The sequence below is a fragment of the Amblyomma americanum genome, chromosome 10 (assembly GCF_052857255.1).
Source record: "Amblyomma americanum isolate KBUSLIRL-KWMA chromosome 10, ASM5285725v1, whole genome shotgun sequence".
NCBI classification, from domain to species: Eukaryota; Metazoa; Arthropoda; class Arachnida; order Ixodida; family Ixodidae; genus Amblyomma; species Amblyomma americanum.
In genome coordinates, this window is record NC_135506.1 from 2,241,609 (window position 1) to 2,259,556 (window position 17,948).

Consider the following 17,948-nt stretch of genomic DNA (forward strand, 5'->3'; position numbering starts at 1 on the left):
ATGCGGTCTGAAGGCACCTGTTGATAGCCTTTTGATCTTACTGATGCCAAATCATTTGGCTTCCAAGTTGAATTTTTTAAGGCTTGGACACAGCACGAGCAAGCCATCGTTGCAAACTTCTTGAAAACGTAGCAGACGTAGCCAGCAAGGTGACCTAGAATACACTCCTTGGGTGACATGGGCTGCATTGGGCCACTGTTGCCTTCCATGGAATCAGCAGGCTCCAAAAGAATATCAGCGAAGAGCACAGCCAGTGTGTCGACCTGAAAAATGCAAAACTTGTAGTACTGTTTCTTATATGCCATGAAAAATTGCATATAAGCTTGTCACAAAACAATAATGCGTAACTTGCATGAGTTGGAGAAGGCGCTTTCTTGCAATCAATATCTTGCAACTTGAGGAGCAACTTTGGTGCTTCGCCTTCGACTGACGCTCTTTTCGGAGGCCATACCAAGTTGTTGACACTTGGAATACGATAGATAAACAACAACTGCTGGACCTCCATCTCCAGCCACATGTCTAGCTATGCCAAAAAATCGCTAGAAAAAGAGGACATAACATGCATTCATTCGTCACATGGCACTTTATAAGCATTAAATATGTAATAGCTATAAGAACGTGACAGCGAGCACAACAGGCAACCTAAATAGGACATTACGTTTTCTGACAGGCAGACCTTTCTAGTTTACCTCTAAGGGGTCCTGTCCAATATTTCCTACAAGAACGTAACAGAAGCCAGCAGTGAGGAGACCTTCTAAAAGGGACACTGTGCTATGCAATGTTATTCTGAGAGCAGCACTAGTTGGCTTGGTGAGGAAGAAAATTTGTAAGTAGACCAAGCATCGAGCCATGCAATGTTGTCTTTCAGAGTCCGAAAACAAAAAGTTCTTTTTGCATAATGCACAATTCCTCGGGCGAGTTCGACGCGGCGTTGGAGTACGTCAGTGCCTCGCAAAAGAAGATCGGACTTTTTGACAACGAAGGAAGAGTGCGAGATGAGGAGTCGTCTGTGATCACGGACCTGACGGCACTGAACATTCTTGTGCGCGATGCGGTTTGTCCACCGTGCCGACGTTCGGAAGTGCGCGTCTGCGAACCAGCCGACAAACGCAAAGGACTTGCGTCATTTCTCGAGCTACGCTGCGAGAACAGTGCGTGCCCCGAAAGTGTTCTCTCAGCGACATACACATCACGGCGAGTTTCTTCGGGCGGGAAGGCCAGCTCGAGTGCGGCAGGTGATGGACCGAGGGCAAGCAGAGCCTACGACAGCGGGAGCTCGCGCGATGCCTTCGCTGTCAATGTGAAAACTGTTGTGGCAGCATGCTCGGTAGGAATGGGCTACGAGCAGTTAATTCGATTCTCTGCAGTTCTTGGCTTGCAAAAGCCAATGCACCACAAGACATTTGCTGCGATCACCCGAAAAGTTCGTGATGCGGCAATGAGTGCAGTGTCCGAAAATCTATCGAGGTCCAGGCAGATCACACAGAGTGAAGCAGGAGGCGATGAAATTGCCGTTATGTACGATGGTACATGGCACAAAAGAGGCCATAAAAGCCACAATGGCATCGGTACAGTTGTGTCCCTTGACACTGGACTTTGTTTGGATTTTGAAGTGTTATCAAACTTCTGCCTAGCGTGCAGCAGACACAAGGCCCTGCCAGATGAAGACATTTGGCAAGCTTTTCATGGCCCTGTATGTGAACAAAATGTTGATTGTTCATCCCATGCGATGGAAGCTGAAGCTGCAGTGCGGATATGGCGAAGGAGCCAATCCTACGACACACCATTGCAGTTCAGAAAATTCTTGAGTGATGGTGACTCGAAAGCCTACGCTGCAGTCGTAGAAGCAAATGTCTATGGTGGTGCCGTGGATATAGAAAAGGAGGACTGCACCAATCATGTGGCGAAGCGCCTTGGGACTGCTCTTCGCAAGCTGAAAGAGCCACTCCCAAGAGGGGAGAAGCTGAAGGAACCCGTCATTCAGAAGTTGACAACTTATTATCAGATTGCTATCACGAGCAACAGGGGCAGTGTGAAAGGTATGCACCAGGCAATTTGGGCTTCCTACTTTCATTCGTCTTCATCAGATGGTGCGAGCAGCCATAATTATTGCCCAGATGGACCAGCATCCTGGTGCAAGCATATCCGTGCCGAAGCCTTAGGTGAAGCTGCACCAGCCCACACACCCCTGCTCACAAAAGCCCAGGGAAAAGCTATACTTCCCATATATAAGAGGCTTACTGATGAGAAGCTGCTGGCCCGCTGTGTTCAGGGCAAAACTCAGAATGCAGCAGAGTTGCTAAACAGCAAAATATGGCTTCTCTGTCCGAAAACACGGTTTGCTTCAAGATTTGTTGTGGAGATGGCCACTGCTTTGGCAGTTCTTTGGTACAACCGAGGGCATTCCAGTTTTGAGCGTGTGTTAGAAGAGCTGGGCGTGCTTCCACCTCAAGATTTAGTTGTGCTGGGCTCATCAAGAGACAACACGCGCCAGAAAAAGATGTCTGTGAAACAGACAGCGAGCAAATCGGTGCACGCTGACAAAAAAGTCTCGTGCTGATGACTCTGCTTGGAAGCGCCGTGAGGGACAAACTTATGGCGCTGGCTCATTTTAATGGCAGTGGCTGCTGAAAGGACAGTTTGACTCTTTTCCTGTGCAATTTTAATCACATTTCAGGCCTTCTTTTGTAAATAAACTTTTATTCTAACTTTCAAATTCGTTTTTCTCAAAATGCAATTTCTGGCCCGTTTTCGATTTTGCCCCTTTTGATTTTGGTACTTCTAGTGCTCGGATCTGGATGAAATTTTACCCACATTTTCTCTAAGGTGTGAGGAGTGCCGTTATCTTATTTAAATGTCAATATTGTTTATATATATGTGACAAATTTCAAGTAAACACATACTGGGGTGTGGGTATTGGAGACTTTCCAAGTACCAATTTTTCATGTGTATATGATATTTTATGTGCTCTTCCTACTTAGTTATTGGCATTCTATAGTGCAAGTGGAAGAATATGAACCATGGGTGGTTCATAATTATGGAAGTTTAATTATGAAAAAGGGGGGGGGGGGGGGGGCAAAAAGGCTTATATTTTGCACTTTGTCATAGTACAGAACAAAAACTATGAAACTTGCAATAAAACTAAATATATATTTGAAATCAGCGTAGAAAACTCTATAAGGAGCCAGAGTTTCATTGTTCTAGGTTTTGTATTTAAGAAAAAGTGTCTTCGGGTAGCATCTTCCCTTAAACAAGCCAGGTATCAAAATTCTAGAGCTTATAACTTTTTCTCATGGTTAGCTTCTTGTTTAGGTGACAAGAGAAGTTTTAACAACGGCTTTCATTTTTGTCGTGGAGGAATTCTGTGCGCCGGTTCCTGAATGTGGGCGGAGCTTCACTGCAGACTTAAGTTGCGTCCGACTATAGTAAAAAGGACAGACTTCTTTGTCACCAGGCAGCATACCCAAAACAGAAGGTAAATGCATCATTAAACCATTACCCTTTTTCCCATGTTAATAAGAGCTTACCAGAAATTTTCCTTCTTTCACCACATTGTTCCATATGCACTTAAATACAGTCACTGACCGATTTTTCGGACTCGAAGGGACCTGGAAAATGGCCCGAATAATCGAACAGTCCGAAAAATCTGTGAAGTACAAAAAAAACACTTTATTGAGATGAAATCGGCTTAAAAAATGTCACTGATTTTACCTCGCGACAAGCCTCTCTTGCTGGCGACGATTTGCGCCTGTATTTGCGCCAAAGTTGAGCTTTCACTGTACACGCTAGACAGCAAGGTCACCGTATTTAGTTGGAATACTTCCCACGCCTCTTTGACGGACCCGGCAGGGCCATGTTGTCCACAACCCTAGTGTGCACCACACCGCTCGCCAAACACGCAAAGATAAGGCACTTTTTGTTCAAAGCGGTGGAACCGCCGGACGCAATCACAAAACGGCGAACGGATGTAACTTCGTGAAGACTGAGCGCCACCTCGGTCGACGCGGTCAGAGGAACCCAAGTGACGAAACAATGGCAAACAAATGAAACCCGCCACGGTGGCTCAGTGGTTAGGGCGCTCTGCTACTGATCCGGAGTACCCGGGTTGGATCCCGACCGCGGTGGCCGCGTTTCGATGGAGGCGAAATGCTAAGGCGCCCGGGTGCTGTGCGATTATTAAAGATCCCCAGGTGGTCGAAATTATTCCGGAGCCCTCCATTATGGCACCTCTTTCTTCCTTCTCTCAGTCCCTCCTTTATTCCTTCCGGCCGAGATTCGAGATAGCTCCTGCACAATTTCCTTCCCCCAGCAACCAATTTTCAACGTATGGGACAAGCAATAACTGCCCGCAACAACGTCGGCGACAAAAACAAGTTGATGGCGATGACAATCCGGCTGCCACCTCGAAGTGTCAGATCGCAGGGACCTCTACTGGCGACAATGAGGTAGCGAAAGTATGTCAAGCCAATCCAACTGCAGCGTAAATCCACCTCAATCCAAGATGGCCGATTTTGGCCTGCAGGCGACTGAAATTAGTCCGAAAAATCGTACTTTCGGACTTTTGATGTCCGAAATATCCGTCACTCGCGAATATGTACGTGCTTCTATGGGGTGACTGACGGCGCCTCATCGAGGTCCGAAGTATTCTACAAGCCTGAATTATGGAGTCCGAATTACCCGTCGGCTACTGTGTGTGTGGCGGATCAGTCACAGCATAAATGGTTCTCCCAGAACCACATGGGTGTTGAAAAGAGGTGTGCAGTCCATTGATTCCTCCTCTGACACCTAAAAAAAATTGCCATGGTATGTGTGATGTACAATTCGCAAATTTAATACCACTAGTACGTGTTATACGGTAAAATATTTACCTAGTGAGTGCAAAGCTGACCTATTAGATGTGGAATTGTCACAAGTGACTGCATCTATAACCACACAGAGCGTTGCAAAGGTGAACAATACACTCCAACAAGAGTTTTTGCAAGGACTGTGCCTGGAGCAGCACGAGACGCACAGAACGCTCCTACGGTCTATGACCGACCGCCCAGGAATGGCCTAAACAGAATTGCCAAAACGTGATCACCATCCTTGAAGTGATCAGATTCCTGGTGTATTCACCAAAATCAACTTTACCCAGAAGCCTCATGTCACTTTCTCGTAGGTGAACACTCTTCCTCATGCTCATTTCATCAAACATCAAAACTCCTTAAAGAGAAGAAAATATACAGAGTGAAGTGTCAGGAAATACAAATTAGTCACCACTTTAAACCTTAATTAATGAAAGCATACCTCGACGTTTCCTTTCAGGCAGACCTTGGAGGTTTTCTCTCAAAATATGAAACAGATTCTTGTCAAATCCAAACTCTGATTTTAGATTGTTCAAATAAGTGTACAACGTGCGAGGATGTGGCAGGGGAAGACACCCATTTTCATAAAAAAAATGTGTACACCGATGTCGATTTTATCTTCAGCAGCATGCAGTCGTGAAGTCATTCCTTCTTGTAGCTGCTGGCAAAGATTTTCTTCTTTTCGTAGCGAAGCGGGGAAATGTGCAAATCTCAATAAATAAAACCCTGGGCCATGTGCCTATCTATTTGAAGCTTACTGCACTGCATTTGGCGACTTCATGTTCACTTTAATTAAACTCTGATCAAAAATGAACTTTTTCACTTTTTGACAGCTTGTGCAAATTTTGTTCAGTTTTTCGGTGTTTCGTCTCATGAGCTGTCACCCTGGCGAGCTTCAGTTGGCAGCGTTGCTCCATGCAACGGATATGTGCCTTCAATTTTTTAAGCTGCGAGAAACTGCATACAGCTCCCTCCATTTGACATGCAGTGCCTGCACATACGCTTCCGTTTGCCTCAGTGCCTACGCAAAAGAAAAAAAGCAGAAATTTCACTCATAGATCTCCCATGTGCCAGACATGCAATCAGCACACAAGCAGCAAGGCACACGCTTGACTACTTTCATTACCTGCACCAGTCTCCGTTGCATCCGTGCCCGTCGAACTTGAGCACATCGTCGGTGCAGCGCCGGAGCTCTCTAGATCAGCTGACGGTTCCCGGCGACGCTTGGTAACTTTAGGCTGTCGAGGCGAGTGAGTTCTGCACTTTTTCGGGTTTGACAAATGCGCAGGGAAGCCTTCGAAAATCCTCGGCACGTCATCTGGCGAAAGTTTTGGCACATCGCACTGCGACGTCACAATCACGCCATCAACTACCCATTGATCTGCACGCACAGTGTCACTCGCATCGAAGTGCTTTTCACAGACACGCACATGCGGGGAGTTAAAACTGAAGCCAGAAGTTTCTTGATGCGGCATGGGGCGCTTCCATTTTTCATGCAGTCGTTGTCACCGTGCAGGCAGAACATCAACACTTTGTCTTCATTTCCCCTGTACCCGGAGAGGCATCCAGGTAAACAACAAGTGCGCAGCATCCTGACCTGACTTTCAGGCACACCCAGGGCACATTTTATGAGACACAGCACAGGGAGGAGCCAAAAACTCCGAGCTCACATGCCACGCTACTTCGCACTGACAGCAGCTGCCACCTTCGTTCTCGCCTCCCTGATGCCCCCCGGTTGCACGTAGCGCCGCACTGCAGCCGCCACTGGCAGTGCTCAAAGCTCTCCCATAGCGTGACGGTGAAGCTTCATGACCAGTAAAAGTATTGAGAGACTCTGGCGCAACTATACGTTTGTGGCAGGTGATTCTGAGAATTAAATTCACGCGGTCCTAATGGTAAATGAAATAAATTGATCGGCCAGTTATGCGCTAGAAAGAAGTACTGGAATGCATTTGCATAAGCAATGAGCTTTAGTGCTGGAATATATGACGCTATTTATGCTCTAAAACATGTTTATTTACGGGGAAGGGTTGTGAAAGTAAAAGTAATCAGTGAAGTGCATTTGCTTGCGTTTCTTCTGCTGATACCCCATCAGCATAACCTGCAGCTTGCCCAAAGCTCATGTGCAACGTCGGAGTTCCTCACTGACAGAGAAGCGCCGTGCTGAAGCATCGAGCGCCTACCGCTACTTCACATACACTTGGCGGTAATATAGGCTTGTCGCCGCCGTCAGACTCGTTACTGTCGACTGTTCTCCTGCACGGGAGGCCGTGCGCCGTCTGCTGAGAGCACGCAGCCCTCAATTATATCGGCGTCGCTCAAGGGCTCCAACGTCTCTACACTGCTGTCCATGTAGCTCGCAGCACCAACAAAAAGCATGACTGCGGCGGCCGAACAGCCAAACTGGCCTAACTGCGTTGTGTACACCACTTGATCGCGACCGAGTGACCGCGGCGCAACGAAAACCTGGAGCGGCTTGCGCCGAAGCATCAACGGCGCGGGCGAGTGCTCCGGCAGCGAAAACCTGTTGTGGCTTGCACCGGAACGTGGGCTCCGCGAGTCGTGCACTCGGCTCTTTTTTTCTTTTCCATTGCTTTACATCTCTAGTAACTTCGGAGCGTGTTGTAATTGCTATGGGTCAACTTCTGTTTACGAGGAGCGGTGTCAGCCAGGGGCTCCTAGTTCGAATTAAAAGGGTTGACACACCAAATTTTGAGGCTACAATAGTTTTATTATGGGCTTCCTCTGTACGTAAGGTCACTCACGGTGGAGTATTGGATGCAAGAAACGCTTAAAATATATTTTAATTTAGCTCCAAAAGGTCCCTAAATGCTCTTTCTCACGATATAGACCCATTGCTAGTGTTAATAGTTCGTGACTTAGAACTGTGGAACCATATCAGTGAATAGTAGTGAGACATCACAGCATAGTAACGTGACGTAGTGACGTGACGTACTATGAACGGCGACGTGCGGCATTGGCGAGGCACTGCATCGGCGACTCGGCGGTTGGTGTGTTGATCGGCATATACATCTGCCATTGCTGACGCACCAGCCGGCATCATATATCGGCGCCCCGAGCGAAACCTTCTCTTCGATGAGACGATGACTACAGTTGATCTTGTTTATACTTTCTAAGTACAACGAATAAGCGAAACGGGTGACTACATTTCATATGTTCACCCTTCGGCTCGGCTACAGGATGAATAGGCCTAGCGAGTCCGCCGGGTCTGTATGTGCGATGACAGCGATTGTGGAGAGCGAGTTCACGAGTTTTAGCAAATACAAATGGTCATCGAGCATAGTTTCGACGACAGTGACCTGAAATGGAGGATTGTTTACATCTTAAGACACAAATACCTCGAGCGGGAAGTGCCACTGCTTGTGGGTGTGACCCAGTCTGTTGACCTATGCGGCAGGCACCCAGCGGCGGTAGCTAGCAATCGTCTGCATCACTTGAGGGCAACGAATTAAGCCATTTTATTTATCGCAAATGGGCGCCGAACATACCTCTAGATAAATCACTTTAAATTCAAGTACTGCACTCATCGGAAAAAGCAACAAAGCATGTTACAACGAGTCAGAAGTGCCGGTCCTATGCGGTGTCAACAACCTGGCTATGAAGCGTTCCCCAGGCTGGCGCTGGCATTCTTCAGTGATTCTTGCAAAGATCGCACTGCGCAAATAAACAAGTAAATGAACAAGCAGTGCAAAAGAGAAGAGCTTGTTTAACCTAAGTAGAGCGCAGCTTGCAGTTCATGCTGAACTAATGCGCAATTGCTGCCTGTATACAGATGCAGACATGTAAACAAAAGTAGCGTCGAGATGCAGTCGTCGTCATGGGCGCATTCTTGGGGGAGTTACATACCGGTGCGGTAAATGCTGAATCCTGTGAAATTGTCTGGAAGCAGTCATTTAGCGAATACATGGACTGTTTGCTAAACAAGCTGCAGATATCGTAATGAGCAGCCACGGGAGCCTGAGCAGCCTTGCCGCAGCGCAGCTGCTCGTGCGGAGCGAAGGGAAGACAGAGACGGATACTGATCAGTAGGAAAAGTGAGGCATCGTGTCGCTGTAATGTGACTACGATCAGCTACAGGCCACCGACAGAGACGTCCACTGAGTGGTCGGCGTGGCAAAGCAAAATACAGTGCAGAAACCGCGCTGGCATACGCGGTATGTCGACTGAGATTGACCGAAGCGAGCGCCACTTTTGTTTCAGGACTTGGTGTTTTCCCTCGCCTGCTTCGCTTTTCTCAGCATATCGCAGTAGCGGCAAAGTTTGCCGGCAGATTTCGAAAGGTGCTGCTATGCACAGCACGTGTACGAGAGCAGACGACACAGCAATACGTGTGTCACAATTTTTGGGGCCCATGTGACCAGGGTTGCCGCTCTTCCATGATAGTGATGTCGCAACACACCTCGGCGCCCAGAAACCGAAACCGAAATCGCTCAGTATAAAGAATGCAATAATAAATTATTTACCGCACATATATGAATTGCACAGCGTGCATCACGCGTCTTGGGGCAATACGCAATGTTTGAAACAAAGAACACGCCCAACCCAAAAAATTTGGTGTTTTCACCCTTAACCGTTGCAGATGCCAACTTGTTCGAATTATCGGGAGTTTCCCCCATTGAAATACAAAGGGCTGTGCTGGGACCCAGGCATCACTTCGAATTAACGAGTTTTTACTGTACTAGTTTATTTTATTTTATTGCATGTGGTTGTAATTGGTTACTAAGTTTTCATGCACTGAAGCCATTTGTGTGGTATAGCTTGTGAACAAGTGGAATATGTCGAGAGGTAGTCCTTGTGCATGTTATCAGCAACTCCACACAAACAGGTTCCTAGCAGTGTTTGCAGCAGTTGTCGGCAACATAAGCCTTCACAACCCATTGAAAAAAAAAAAGAGGTGGGAGGAAGGAGTGCCTTCTTCTCTGTCTTGGTTCCCTCAGCACACCGCAGCTCGGCCCGTGTTGCAGCCAAGTGTGGAGCGCAGCAGACGGGGGCATCCAGCGATCGACCCCAGACAACCCGGGAAATCTTGGCCTCCCTGCCTGGCCTGGGCGTCAAGGTGAGGGACTAGGTTGCACTGGGCAGAAGAGGGCTGAGGTGGTTGTCCTGTTTCTGTGCCACGGTGGTGGTGGGGGGAACAGTCAGGCGGGCAGACAGGTGTCTGTAAAGCAAGCTGTTTATTGGCCCACCAGAGAAAAGAAGCTCGGTGGTCTGGAGCTGTCCAGCTCAGCAGAAATGATTGTCGCTGGTTCCGTGCATGCTGCCCGCAACACACCAGCAAAAACTCAGGATACTGTGTTTATACAGTCGACGACCGATTTTTCAGACTCTCTAGGGACCGCGAAAACGATCGAAAAATCGGGCAGTCCGGAAAATCAAATTTCACTGAAAAAATCACGAACTTATTAAGAATATGCAGGAGGAAGCGACAAGTTGTATTGCACACATTCTAAGGCTCCTCCTGACTATATTTCACCTTGTGACATGTGCACGGACGACGGGCGGCGACCGCTTTCACGAGCTTCGGCTGGCTGTGCTGCCCTCTGCATGTCGCCGATGAATGCACGGGTTGGGACAAACTCTAAACGGGAAAGCGAACACGCTGCTGCGAGAACTGCGCTGCACCGGCAGTGCAATGGGCCCGGAACGAGAACGCGAAGATGGTGAAACAATAAGAACCAAGAAACGGCCAAAGCAAGTGCTCCGTCGGCATTGGCGTTTGCCATTAGGTCTAGAGACAGGAGCCAAAATCGTCGTCATATCCAGCGATATGCACTCTGCAATGGCTTGCGTATAATGAGGAGTCATGCCTGTCATCGAAACGCCAGTTGTTTATGGTTTTACAACAGAAGAGTCGGGTTGCAGTGCATTTTGCCGCGGGTACCTTGCTCTGAAATGCACCACCATTTCCACCCGCGCTTGCCGTCTCTGTGAGGACGTACGCCTCCCATGCGCTTTGCTGCTACCTCTTTCCGTATTCAGGGCGAAAGACTCTGCACAGATGAGTTCTGTGAACTCATACTACGGTTCAAGTTAGTGCGGCGAAAGAGATTCAAGAACAGTACGAATTCGAAACCACGCGGGTGCAATGTGCTGACTCTCGCAGAATTTCAGCATCGCAAGTTAAGAGGCTCCCTTTAAGCTTGAATTTTGTTTTGTTTAATCAAGTTTTCGATCTCTCCTGCAGTTTAAATTAATGAGGTTCCACTGCACACTTTATACGGCAGCTTGGGTATTTGCAGCGAGTGCGAACAAGGTCCAAAAAATTTAGTGGTCAGTTGCAGTGTGCCCGAAATTTCGTCGTCGTCATCATCATCATCATCAACCTTACTATACCCACTGCAGGGCAAAGGCCTCTCCCATGTCTCTCCAATTAACCCTGTCTTTTGCCAGCATCATCCACCCTTTGCCTGCAAACTTCTTAATCTCATCCGCCCACCTAACCTTCTGCTGCCCCCTGTTACACTTACTTTCTCTTGAAATCCACTCCATTACCCTTAGGACCAGCGGTTATCTTTCCTTCGCATTACATGCCCTGCCCAAGCCCCTTTCTTCCTCTTTATTTCGACTAGGATGTTATTAACCCACTTTTGTTCCCTCACCCACTCTGCCAGCTTCCGGTCTTTTAACGTTACACCTATCATTTTTCTTTCCATGGCTCGCTGCGTTGTCCTTAACTTAAAGGGACTATGCAATAAATTAATTGAGATTACGTAAAGCAGACGAGAGGTAGGCATTTCATCACTCGTCACCCCAACGCAAGAATTTTTTAGCTAGCATCAGTAACACCGAAGATATAGACAATTAAAAATTACGCTCCTCCTCTCCCCCCTCAACTCGTACACGCAGGGCACCAGACAAAAATAAAGAAAACGGCTCTGGGACTGGGCCCCGCCCATGAATACGCCATCCGCTGACGTTCCTTTCGCAACTTCCGGTTGTCGCTCCTAGCACCCCAGCAGCAGCGTCAGCGGTGTGATTGCGGCACACGTAGGGTTTCTTTGCTTGTCGTCTGTTGTGGTTAGCAGTAATGGACCCGGACCTCGAGGCGCGACTGCTCGCTCTTAAGGCCGCGATGGGCATCGAGCCCTGTGCGTTCACGCCGTACCGGCTGAACGCCAGCGACGACAGTAGCGACTCGGCGAGGCACTGCGAGTGGCTCCGGAACTCCCGACAGCAGGAGGCGGCAGAGGAAAATTGAAACCATATGCGCGAAGGCAATGCCCTGGCTCGCGCTTGCCCGAGAGGGTCGTGCGGCGGCACGAGCAGACAATTTTCACGGCTACCGGAAGTGTGCCCGTGACGTCATGGCTGCTGTGGCTCCAGCGAATGAGAGCGTGTGGTGACCTGGCGACGTCATGGGTACAGTGACATCTTTTTTTCATGATTTTAGTTTCAAAATCGGTCACAATGAGCACACCAATCGTCCTGCGAATTTTAAAAAACACGGTTTTTAAAAATTTATAATAAATTGCCGGCTCAGTTCCGAAGACTCATACTTGGTGTGAATGGTTCTTAGCATCATTTCTAAGCATTGAAAACATTTACAAGCGACTTTTTATTCATTACATAGCCCCTTTAGGCTGAACTTTTTTCGTTAGCCTCCATGTTTCTGCCCCATAGGTGAGTACCGGTTAGATACAGCTATTGTACACTATTCTCTTGAGGGAAATTGATAAACTGCCATTCATGATCTGAGAGAACCTGCCATATGCGGTCCACCCCATTCTTATCCTTCTAGTTATTTCCCTCTCATGATCCGGATTAGCTGTCACTAGCTGCCCTAAGTAGACGTATTCCTTCACCACTTCCAGGCGCTCACTGCCAATTGTGAACTGCTGTTTCCTTGCTAGACGGTTGAACATTAATTTGGTTTTCTGCATGTTAATCTTTAGACTCAGCAATCTGCTCTGCCTGTCTAACTCATTGATCATGATTTGCAGTTCACCTCCTGAGTGACTCAGCAAGGCAATGTCATCAGCGAATCACAGATTATTTAGGTATTCTCCATTTACTCTTATTCCCAACTGTTCCCAATTTAGGCCTCGGAACACCTCCTGTAAACCGGTGGTGAAAAGCATTGGCGAGATTGTGTCTCCTTGCCTGACGCCCTTTCTTATTGGAATTTTATTGTTGACTTTATGGAGGACTATGGTAGCTGTGCAGTTGCAGTTATGTATCTTCCAGTATTTTGACATAAGGCTCTTCTACACCCTGATTATGCAATGCCTGTATGACTGCTGAAGATTCCACTTGGTCGAATGCTTTCTCGTAATCAATGAAGGCTATATATAGAGGTTGGTTATATTCTGCGCATTTTTCTATCACCTGATTGATAATGTGAATATGATCTATTGTGGAGTATCCTTTACGAAAGCCTGTCTGATGATTTGGTTGATTAAAGTCTAAGGTTGCCCCGACTATATTAGCGATTACCTTAGTAAATACCTTGTAAGCAAAGGATAGTAAGCTGATCGGCCTGTAATTTTTCAAGTCCTTGGCATCTCCCTTCTTATGAATTAAGATAATGTTTGCATTCTTCCAAGCTTCTGGTACGGTTGAGGTCATAAGGAATTGCGTATACGGGGCAGCTAATATTTCTAGCGCGATCTCCCCTCCATCTTTCAACAGATCTGATGTTACCTGATCCTCCCCAGCTGCTTTTCCCCTTTCTATTGCTCCTAAGAGATTCATTACTTGCTCTTCCGTTACTGGCGGGATGACACATTGCTCTGCGCTCATGTCTCTCTCATTAAAGTTATGATTACATTGGCTACTGTACAGATTTGTGTAGAACTCTTTGGCTACTTTAACTATCTTATCCATATTGCTAATCACATTGCCCTCCTTGTCTCTTAGCCTATACATCTTGTTTTTACCTATGCCTAGTTTCCTCTTCACTGTTTTTAGGCTACCTCCGTTCTTTATAGCATGCTCGATTCTCTCCATATTAAACTTCCTTATGTCGGCTACCTTGCGCTTATTTATTAACTTCGATAGCTCTGTCAGTTCTATTCTGTAGGTCGGGTTAGACGTTCTCATGCTTTGGCGTTTCTTAATCAGATCTTTCGTCACCTGAGATAGCTTTCCGGTATCCTGTCGAACTGTCCTACCGCCTACTTCTACTGCGCACTCCGTAATAACGGCTGTCAGATTATTGGTCATTGTATGAACATCAAGATCGTCTTCCTCGGTTAAAGCCGAATATCTGTTTTGCAGTGATATCCTGAATTCCTGTACTTTCCCTCTTGCCGCTAACTCGTTAATGGACTTCCTCTTCACTAGAATCTTCCGTTCCCTGTTCAAGTCTAAGCTAATTCGAGACCTTACCATTCTGTGGTCGCTACAGCGCACCTTTCCGAGGACGGCCACATCCTGAATGATGCCAGGTTGAGCGCATAGTCCGAAATTTCAGGCTCTCTTACGCATTGGCTCTATGGGGCATGTCACGGTGCTGCGAAAGAAGTCCGAATAATCAAGCATGTCCAAAAAATCAGGCGTCCAAATTTTCGGTCTACTGTACTTATTTATTTATCATCATACCCATAGCGCCATTGTCTGTCATTACAATGTGGGGGGTTTGAAAAAGGGAAAGTAACAAATGCCATGCGTGCAGGGGGTTACAAAAAAGGATAACATTGCGGTGGAAATAACACGGAATAATTATACATAAAAAAAATGTCACAGCATGGACAGTGGGTAAGCCATCCGGTCCGGTGGCACTTTCTTTTTTTAAGCGTTCTAAGAGCGACACAATTCCTCGCTTATGAAATTCAACGTTGACCATAGGTTTGGTACTGATAAAGTCAGGGCGAAAATTGGCAGGGCTATGGTTGTCCGCAGCAGAAAACACCGAGCTGAAAAACGTGTTAAAGCACTTGGCTTTTTCCAAATTATCATGAACGATAATTCCGTTATGATCGAGTGGTGGGATAGGCAATTCATCCTTTCTGTTTCTTTTAATGTAGTGCCAAAATTCTTTAGAGTGAACTTGGATACGCATGTGGAAAGACTGAAAGTAGGCAAATTTAGTCTCTTTGACCAAAGCACTCATATCTTTTGTAATCTTTTTTAACTGATCCATGTTTTCTTGTGATGGATTTCTTGTTGACTCTTTTCAACAACTCTGCGCACTGCTTTTGTAAACCATGGCTTGCTTTTGCTGCAACGTTTCGTCATCGCCCATGACGGCACATATCGTTCACGCAGATCAAAAAGTTTATCTTTTGAGTGGGGGCCACAGTTCATTGTGTCTATTTTTTTTTATTTGAAAATACTAAGGGGGGGGGGGGGTCAAATTACAATGTAAACCAACGTGTGGCACCATAAATAAAGGCGAGACAAAAGAAATAGCAGGGATGCGACAGTTTGGTTGCAGTGTCATGTTTGCTCTACGGCTCTACCCAGTAGCATTCGGCTATTCTAGTGCTTGTTCAGAAGGATTTTTCTTTTTTTTTTTTTCACTTTCAACTGCACACTCGGCACTTATGGTAGTGTGGATAGTTGGAAGGGCCGCTATTCCAGTCATGGCAGCACCGCCACTAGCTGCCACGACTGTCAGTAGTGCCGGTAGCTGATAGATGTGCCGATGCCGCTGACGCATAGTTTCCCTTTGGTTCTGTTTGATGTATTTGACTTGGCTGATCAGTTTTTTAATGTTATGCTTTGTTAGTCATCGTTTGTGCTCTGGGCCCGGTGAGCGTTCGGCGCTCATTCATGGCTCCATTCAATATGGCTGTCATTCTTTGCTCCGAAGAAATGAACAAGTGCATGCCGGACTGCAAGTTCGACGTTTTGGACTGGGTGATGTGGTGTGATGGCTGCAGCGAGGCATAATTTTTTGCTGTTCCACACGATGTCGTGGTGTGGTTGCTCGCTAAGCGAGGGATTTCACGGGACGACGATGTGTGAACGACGTGCTTTGGGACCACAGGAGCGATGACGATGGCTGCTCTTGTGAGGACAATGGCGCAAGTGTTGACGAGTAGTCCAGTGACTAATGCATTTTCATTTTTTAATGCACCCACAGGCATGTCCTTTTTTTTTTCTGACATGCGACATGGGGGGGGGTGTTGACTTACATTCGAGTCGAGTTTAGAGTCGCTTCAGTACGGTAACTTGCCCTGAATGGTGAAAGAGAACAATGACAGCTGGCTGCAATGAAAATGGAAGAGGCAGCTTCTGCTGTATTCTGTGCCGTTCTTTTGCGCTGCTCTCTAATGTTTCAGGAAAGTAAACAGCACAACCTAGCGGCAGTGTACACAGGAGTTTAGCTTGCTGGTACCCGAGAGGCTGTAATACAGTAGAACCCCCTCTATGGTAAAGTAACTTGGGCCTGCAAAAATCTTTAGTATTATGAGGGTCTTTGCAATATCAGTTGTTGTTGATGGTGTGGCGGTGGGGATGCTCTCTGGTAATTTTTTGGCTGCTTACTAAGCGAAGTGTTGGTTTTTTGAAGAAACACTCAGAAATACTTTCCGTCCTGCTGTAACTGCTGTAATTATTTATTTGTATTTATCACAATTCCAATTTCGTTTACGACTTGTGGAAGTACCACAATTGCACGAGCATAATGCGAGTTTGATCCCATGTGAAAGGCAAAGCTTTCAGTGAACATGGTGTCATCTTCGGCAGCCTCATTGTTAACAGTAGTTAAGAAACACATTCAAGCGCACTAAATCCGCCCACGCATTTTCGCTGCACTTCTGCTTCTTGATGCTGCTGCCTCGTGCATTGCGCTGCCATACTATGGGTGCTCGCCCTTTTCCTCCCTTCCCTACCTTCTCGCTGCACTTTTATTGTCTCCTTTCGCAGTGACCCGTGCCACTTTCCTTCTATGTTCATAACCATCTTTACTTTTTTCTTTTTCCCGTGCACGGCGCACGCTTTACATCACAGTCCCAAGGACTTGTTGGCTTCTCCTTGCGGTGCGCTGTTTTATCATCTTCGGTATCCACTACAGTGTCGTCATTCCGTGAGAAGTATGTCACAGCAGCCGGGCGCTGTTTACTGTAACTGTTTTGCTATTCAAGACGTCATACTGTAAATGCAGACAAATGTCTGTGGAAGGTGAAATGAGACTTACGTTTCACTTTACTATATCAGACGTTTTAGTATAGCGGGGGTCTACTGTATAGAAATAGTATACCTTGCCTTTTCTTTTATCCCTTTCTTTTTGTAAAGGGGTAGAGGCACTAAATTTTTGGATCCATGTTTTTTTTTTTTATTGGAGTGATGCGCTGGACATTTGTATACTAGTCGCTACGTGGAATTCACCTACGACAGCTGAATATTTGTAATTGAATTTTTCTCTTATGTTCTGGTTTCAGTTTCAAAAGTCGAATGGCAGCTGTGGCGTACAAGACGTGCTCAGGTCACATGAGGCATGCAAACAATTGGTATAATCATTGCTTGTTCATTTTTTGTCGTTCCAACTTTTGAGCAGGCTTGTGTATGAGTTGATGTGAATTAAGATGGAGAAAGCAACAATCATATTACATATTAGAATTTTCATGTGCCGTATGTGATCTGGACACGTCTTCTACGTCATAGCCATCGTTTGGCTGTTGAAACTGAAAACTGAAACAGCACAAAAGAAAAAATAAATAAATTTTACACTAGGGTATTTACCGCTTCTTGGCGCAATCCAAGTGGCTTTCTAAAGTGCTGCCCAAGAGAGGAAACACAAATAAAAATTTATCCCTCTATTTCTAAGGGAAACTGCACTCAGACGGGTCAAGAAGAAAGGAAGGCAGACACAAAGGAACAACTGGACAGCCAGCCCATTCTTGTGCAGTTTTCCTAAAAAGGACCAAGAAATGAATTATAAGGACCAAAATTTTTTTTTACACAACTTATGTGTTGTGTTTCTGCACTAATTACAGCCATCAAAACTGTGACATGGTTGATTAGTACTTGAGATTTAGTTGCAGGTTGCTTTTTTTGGGAGGTATCTAAGGCATGCTTATTCATTCGTGCACCTAAGTGTGCCGTGTAAACTGCACAAGTCCTCTGCTTTATTCTGGGGTGCATTTTTGTAGCTGTCTACTGGGAGTGCACGTATTTTAGCACGGTTTGTTCTTTTTT

General features: G+C 46.4%; 2 protein-coding genes across 2 annotated transcripts in view; both read left to right on the plus strand.

Annotated features, from left to right (window-relative positions):
• The window catches only part of Asx (transcriptional regulator additional sex combs), a 90,087-nt gene that overhangs the window by 27,976 nt on the left and 44,163 nt on the right, over positions 1-17,948 (plus strand). The window contains 2 exon segments of the mRNA XM_077640451.1: positions 9,803-9,921; positions 17,192-17,260. Of these exon segments, the coding sequence (XP_077496577.1) occupies positions 9,803-9,921; positions 17,192-17,260 (188 nt within the window).
• LOC144107453 (uncharacterized) lies at positions 766-2,640 on the plus strand. The gene has a single exon (XM_077640452.1). It carries the CDS (start codon positions 899-901, stop codon positions 2,558-2,560), a length of 1,662 nt encoding a protein of 553 aa, XP_077496578.1. The 5' UTR covers positions 766-898; the 3' UTR covers positions 2,561-2,640.